General features: G+C 37.4%; 1 protein-coding gene across 4 annotated transcripts in view; it reads right to left on the bottom strand.

Annotated features, from left to right (window-relative positions):
• Positions 1-102: 102 nt before the first annotated feature.
• The window catches only part of LOC110027801 (endoribonuclease Dicer homolog 3a), a 44909-nt gene continuing 37431 nt past the window's right edge, over positions 103-7580 (bottom strand). For 3 of the 4 annotated variants that reach the window (XM_020729373.1, XM_020729375.1, XM_020729376.1), the window contains exons 18-24: positions 4479-4711; positions 3910-4119; positions 2372-3130; positions 1971-2297; positions 1161-1356; positions 564-678; positions 103-468 (exon numbers count right to left, since the gene is read on the bottom strand). In XM_020729373.1, the coding sequence (XP_020585032.1) occupies positions 282-468; positions 564-678; positions 1161-1356; positions 1971-2297; positions 2372-3130; positions 3910-4119; positions 4479-4711 (2027 nt within the window). In that variant the 3' untranslated portion in view covers positions 103-281. The remainder of the gene's footprint in view (positions 469-563; positions 679-1160; positions 1357-1970; positions 2298-2371; positions 3131-3909; positions 4120-4478; positions 4712-7580) is intronic. The other variant, XM_020729374.1, reaches the window with a different exon arrangement.

Here is a 7580-nt window from a genome sequence, read left to right as displayed (position 1 = left end):
AGCTAGAAAAATAACGGAGCCGAACACGAGCTAAGCATGGCTCGCTCGTGTTCGGCTAGTACCGACCAACTCCAAGGAGAAGAGAAGAAAAGAGAAGGCTATTAATGACTTTCATTTCTTGAAAATGCAAAATCAGTTTACATTACTACCCTATCAATCAATGCTTGCAAAAAGTCACAATAAAAATGACCAGAAATAAAACAATGGATTTCACTGCATCTAATTCCCAATCTTTCATTTTTATTATATTTTTCTTCCTTCTAAAATTCCCAATCTACCCATCATACTTCCTGTATTTTACATCGCCCAAGCCTCTCCAGCTCATAGAGCATAAGTAGCGCAGCTGAATCCAGCGAACTCTTCTTATCTGATCTGCTCTCTCCTGTCAGCTTGAGGAAGCTTGAATCAGGAAAATGCATTGTGATACTCGAAATGAAGCTAAAAGCCCCTTTCTTCCCATCATCACTACTGCAAGGTGGCCAACAAATCAATCATATAAAATGTTTTAGAGAGAGAGTGAAAGATGAAGAGAGGGAAGGTGGAAGCCGGATGTGTTACACGACCTTGATCTACCGAGTTTGGAGTCGAAGCTAGGTATTGGCCAATGAAAACGCTTGCAAAGGTTATAAATTGCGGCGCGGGGTCCACCCTTTGTAAGTTTGACTGGTAGATCCACTGCTAACAAGTTTTAAAAGCTCTATTAATGGAGGTCAGATTATGAAAATCATGTGATGAAGATGGTGTGAAGACAATCATGCTAGAAGTGGAGAAAAATGGATATTTTGATGGAATTCTGAAAGAATTTTGCACATTATAAACATAAATCATGATAGGGGAATAATCGAGTCGTGCCGAGCTCAAGGCATGACTAACTTAGCTCGACTCGTCTGTCAAAATGCAAGCTCGAGATCGGCTCGCGGTCATGACAGCCAGCTCACGAACTTGAGCCAAAAGTCAAATTATCATGGGAGCTCACCGGAGAAGATATTGATGGCTAGAGAAGAAAGATAAGTTTCAAGGCAGCTCGACATAGCTCGGTACCAGACATAAAACAGTAAGAATTAATGAAAACCACTTGATCACTATTACATCTAAATAATGGATCAAAACAGCATATGTGGATAAAGTAGTGAAATAAGTTTTACATATGAGCAACTTACCTGGTGGACTACGCCCATTATCATTCAGCAGTAGAGCAACACCCACATCCTCCGTTAGCTTCATCGGCTGAGTAAACTCACAATCTTCTACTGGCGCATGGAAGTCCAAATTCTTAACAGACTGCTTCACATGGAGAACTTGTCCTCCATCTTGACCACCCTTGGAACCATGTCGGGAATGCGAGAATCCTCGTTCCTGTAACATAGCATTATCCCACAATACAATGAGCAAAGGTCCAAGAACAGAGCTTTATGACAATATGACCATAAAGAGGATCAAAACTATCAACAGTTTTGACATTATTTTTATTTTCTGTTTTTGTTTTTGTTTTTACTTTTAATTTTGAAGACAAGTTTAGTTAATATAATTTTCATATGTTTTTATTTTTTATTTTTTTAAACACCTTAAAGATGATTTTAGTTCTTTTTTTTAATAATTACCACAACCAAATATGTTTTAATTCAAATCATAAGATAAACAAAATAAAATAAAAATAAAAAATTGAAAACAGAAAACAAAAGTGATTTCACATGGGGCATAAGTAATGAATTGTGATTATTTTGCCCAACCTTTTATTAATTTAGCATGTTAAATGCTAAAGAGAAAAGTATCAAAATAGTCTGCTGACTTTTTGCAAGTGATCATTTAGTCCCAGAGTATAAAACTTTTATAATATGAGCTCAAATTTAAGCATAGGGCCAAATTTGACACTCTTACAAACTCTTGGGACTAAAATTACCTCATAGAAACTGTCAGGGGACTATTTTAACAATTTAGTCAACACTAAAAACTATGCTGAGAAGATAAACCTCCATGTCTTTCAGTAACAGAAGCGCTGCTTTTCCCTTGGCAGCTTTTCTATTCTTATCGCGTGCTCGTCTGACCAACAAAACGTCCTTCAGTTGTACATCGAGCACAGCAAGCACCATATCTTCTTCATCGATGCACGAAACATTTAAGAAATAGCCGGAACAACTACATAATTCCAATAATTCTCGAAACGGAGGCAACTCGAGACTCTCCGGCGTTACGATCGGCGAAAGTAGAGGTTCAAAAATCCCCCATACTTTATCCAAATCAAGCTTGGAATCAATCAGGATGGCACCAGCAATACTCTCAACGATGTCCCCAAGGACCTGCATCACAACAAAATTTATTACAAGCACATCCAAAAGAAAACAGAACCGCAAAAGATGTCTGAAGCACTTACCTTGGGAGCCTTGAGCAAATTATTTTGAGAAGATGTTTGCTCATCCTTTCTCGCTTCATCATAAAGCTTTACATATTCTGTGATTTGTTCTAAAAGTAATCCAGAACCATGAAGAAGATGAACTTGAAACTTATGCTTCACCGCGACTTGAGCGAAGTTGTCATTGTTGACCAAAGCGGATCTCAAGTCCGTTAACTCTCCAGGATCGACATTTTTATGTTGCTGAAAGAGATGCCACGTAATAAGGATGTCCAACACGGAGTCTCCAAGAAACTCGAGCCGCTGGTAGCAGAAGATGCCTCCTAACTCGAGATGGGAAGCATGAGTTATGGCCTCGAGTAAAAGGTGTTTGGTTTTGAATTCATACCCAACCTTCTTTTCTAGTATTTCGATCTCATCGAGTTTGGTTAACTGGCTTTTTAGAGAGAGAGATCTTATTGTGTCTTCCACCATTTCGAGCTCCAGAGTAATTCCAGCGCCTAACCATTTCATTACGGCGAGGGCTGCACTCAGTCCACCTCCGACATAGTATGCTCCAATAAGCGCTTCAGCGCAATCGGATATGGTTTTGGAGCATATCCACCTATGCCCTCTATCGCAAGCCTTCCCGATCACGATAGATTTATCCTCGGATACATGTTGCCCATCCAATGGCACATCCAGTGTATCAACTCCACATTTACATGGAACAGGATGAAGAGAGATTTGACCGGGAACCACCCAGCGGCGTGGATCAAATGGGGCGTCACGTATGTAACTCTGTGAGCAAGACAAAAAAAGTCTCTTCAAAATCTCAAAAAATTACCAGAAAAGGACTCCCAAGTAGAAAATAATGCTGCAACGATAACTACCAAGAACTATAAATAGATGGGCATTTACATACAACCACCCAATTCTTATGTATTTATGTATATAACACCTAAATTTTACTTTTTATACTTATAACACCCAAATCTTTCATATCACATAAAAAAGATCACTATTTTAACTTTTTTTAAAAAAATGAAAGACACCTTTCAATGAATAGATATGATGCCATATACATAAAAATTGAAGTTTACGAGTTAGATATGTAAATACATAGGAATTAAGTGGCGTGTATCTGATTCTTCCAATTCACTGACATAAAATATATTCTTTCATTTAGTTTTGATGATACAATGACATTTAAATGTAAGATCAAAATAATTCACTCCCTCACTATTTATGTAAATAGAGACATACAATAATATCTTCATAAATCATTTGTTTGTTGGAATATTTACATTCATGCCATTCCACTCAATTGGTATTCATTTACATATTTAACACCAAATCTTCAACTTTTACATGCATATACCACCTTTAGCTATGCATGCAAAGGTGTATTTCACTTTTTAAAAGTAAAAATGGTTGTGTTTTTTTATGTGAAATGAAAGATTTGGCTGGCAGAAATGTAAAAAATAAAGTTTTGGCGTTAGATATGCAAATGCATAGGAACTGGGTGACGTGTACGTAAATGCCCCTTGTTTGTATAGATCATAGGAGATGGAACACACCTGCAAATTCCGTTGCACGGCAAATTTATGAAGAGTGGCATTACAAACTAACTGCGATCTGCGAGCGGATAATTGACCTTCGTGGTTATCGGGGTATTTTAGAAAAAGATGGCAGCTCACTGCATATTTCAGCACGGAGTCCCCTAGTAGTTCAAGACGCTCCAGGGAGAATTCCTCGCAGCTTCTTAATGTGGTGATGGCTTCCAAGATCTGTTCAAAAAGAGCCCTGGTGACTTCCCAATGAAATAATAAAGAAATTAAATTTTAGGGAAATTTAACTACCTACAACACAATTCTTTTATATTTACATATCCACCATCTGAACTTACATTTATAGCAGTTTGTTGTGAAAAACCTTAGGTATGAAGAAGTGTATTTAACTATTTAAAAGTAGGTGATGGTGGCATTTTTAATGGGATATTAAAAATTTGAGTTCTATGCATGCAAATATTGAAGTTTGGGTGTTAGATATGTAAAAATACATAAGAATTGTGTGATATGCATGTAAATTTCTCTAAATTTTATTATTAAACAGCATATAAAATCATATCAGTAAGCAGATGGTATACCAAAGCACTTGATACAGAAGAACAAGCAGAATGGTAGCCAATTTCCTTTCTTAACTGGCCAGCCAACATCAGGGATTCCATTCGATACATCAAGGAAGGTAGTAAATAGAAAGATTTTATGACATCCAAGGGCACATCGATGTGAATCAGAAGTTCTGGAGGCATTCGTACATGATTTGGTGACTTCATTGGATCGTTAGCGCTAAATTTTCTCTTTTTTGTAGCCGATCCAGCTGTGCAAAAACAAAAAGAATGAGCGAGGAGATACTAGGAAAAACAATTATTTAGATTGCAGGCTTTTAAATGCAAGAAAGAATAAAAATTAACTTCTGGTAATGGAGAAACATTTGATCCATTTTTTGGGGGGCATTTACACACATATCACACAATTATTGTGTATTTACATATCTAAAACCTAAACGTTAATATTTACATTCATAGCATTAGAGCTTTAATATCACATCAAAAAGACCACTTTTACTAACTTGTTAAAAGTCAAACACACCATTTTACGCATTAGGTTTATAGCACCAAGGTGTTATAAATGTAAATATCAACTAGATTTGTTGTATGTATGTAAATTTCCTTTTTTTTTTTTAATATCATACTTTCAAAGGTAAAATGGGAGGTATTATGTTGATTATCATGGAAGCATAGCCTTCCAGCCAACACTGACCCAAAAAATGATCCAAGAGTCAACAACAACAACAACAACAACAAAGCCTTAATCCCACTGCGCGGGTTCGGCTACCTGAATCCTTTTTCTCCATTGCGTCATATTTAGTGTCATATTTTCATTCAGTTCTAGTAAATTAAGGTCATTTTTAATACAATAAGCCCAAGTTTTCCTAGGTCTACCTCTGACTTTCTTAACACAAGTCGAATCTAAAACATCTACTCTCCTAATCGGATCATCAGATGGTCGACGTTTAATGTGACCAAACCATCTAAGACGACTTTCTCTAATTTTGTCTGTCACAGGAGCTACACCAACCCTGTCACAGATATATTCATTTCGCATTTTATCTCTAGGTGTAAAGCCACTCATCCACCTAATCATTCTCATCTCAGCAACACTTAACTTATTATTATGCTTCTCTTTTAACGGCCAACATTCAGCGCCATATAGCATTGCAGATCTCACCACCGTCTTATAAAATTTTACTTTCAGTCTAAGCGATACTTTTTCTATCACACAAAAGGCCCGAAGCATTCCTCCACTTCAACCAACCAGCTTGAATTCTACTATTAACATCCTCATCTATATCACCATCGCTTTGAACAACGGACCCAAGATATCTAAATCGTTCACACCTTTTAATAATTTGATCACCCAAAGTCACACTTCTGTCACTATAGCTATTACTACTAAAATTACATTCCATGTATTCAGTTTTAGTTCTACTTAAATGAAAGCCTTTAGACTCCAATGTAGACCTCCATCATTCAAGTTTTTTCTGGATTTTTTCTCTCATTTTATCCACGAGAAGGATATCATCAGCAAAAAGCATACACCAAAATACATCCTCCTGTAGATGTCCAGTAAGACCATCCATAACTAAAGCAAAAAAGATATGTGCTTAAAGTTGATCCCTGATGTAATCCAACAGAAATAGGAAAATATTTGGTCAATCCTCCTTCAGTTTGAACACAAGTAACAGCTCTAGTATACATATCTTTAATGACTTGAATATAAGTCATATCAACACATTTCTTCTCGAGAACTCTCCAAAGGATATCTCTTGGAACCTTATCGTAAGCTTTTTCTAAATCAATAAAAATCAAATGTAGATTCTCCTTATTATCTCTGAACTTCTCCATCAAACCTCTCAATAAATGTATAACTTCCATAGTAGACCTGCCAGGCATAAATCCAAATTGATTATGAGAAATTTGTGTGATGCGTCTTACCCTATGTTCAATTACCCTCTCCCATAATTTTAAAGTATGACACATCAACTTAATTCCTCTATAATTTGCACACTCTTGTGCATCCCCTTCATTCTTAAAAATAGGGACCAAAATAATCTTCTTCCACTCCTCAGGCATCTTTTTAGTTTTTAAAATAATATTAAAGAGTTTAGTAAGCCAAGAAACTCCCAAATCTCCCAAATATTTCCACACTTCAATTGAGATATCATCAGGTCCTACAGACTTTCCACCCTTGGGATAAGACCATCGTCTTATGAACGAGCAATTATGGGTTATTTTGCGAAGACTCAAGAAAAAAGTTTCTGATAGGACTTCAAGCCTTAGGAAAACATCGTCACGACCTTTTCGTCACATACACACATCAAATACAGAAAGTTTACGAAATTGCACGAAATCGGACTTCAATTAAGCCCAAAGGACGGGTGAAAATGCAAACTTCTCTGGATGACCTCTGACGACAAATTGGACTGCGCCAACGCGTCCGGGATATCAATTTTGGTAGGAAAGGACACCCATATTGCTAGGAAAACATCGTCACGACCTTTTCGTCACATACACACATCAAATACAGAAAGTTTACGAAATTGCACGAAATCGGACTTCAATTAAGCCCAAAGGACGGGTGAAAATGCAAACTTCTCTGGATGACCTCTGACGACAAATTGGACTGCGCCAACGCGTCCGGGACACCTATATTGCCATATTTTAGACACGAGAAAATTGGCACGCAAATCGATGAATTCGTCAAAACGACTTCCGGTGGCGAAACGAACCTCTCCAACGCGTCCGGAACTTCAAAATTATCTAAAAATGATATCAATTTTTGCTATGTTTTGGTGCGTGGGTGAAACACAAATTAAAATTTTATTTTTCAAAATATTAAATATTTCCTTAAATCATATTCATATTTAACCTAACCTTATTTAGGTTCTCACCCGCTTGCTTAAACCCGATTAGAACACTCCATTCGCTCAATCGAAGCCTGGCTCGTCGCTCGTGCCCTAACTCCCGCATCTCCTCTGTCATTCGCGAATAAGCCCTAGCTCCCGCGTCTCCTCTGCCATTCGCGCATGAGATGACTCGCCTTCTTCTTCTCACACGCGACATTCCACTGTCGATTCGCATACGCGACTCGTCTCCTCGAGTTCCTCTCGACCGAGCGGTCCTCCA

Source organism: Phalaenopsis equestris, unplaced genomic scaffold (genome assembly GCF_001263595.1).
Source record: "Phalaenopsis equestris unplaced genomic scaffold, ASM126359v1 Scaffold000450, whole genome shotgun sequence".
In the NCBI taxonomy this organism is placed as follows: Eukaryota; Viridiplantae; Streptophyta; class Magnoliopsida; order Asparagales; family Orchidaceae; genus Phalaenopsis; species Phalaenopsis equestris.
This window is presented reverse-complemented; position numbering and strand designations above follow the sequence as displayed.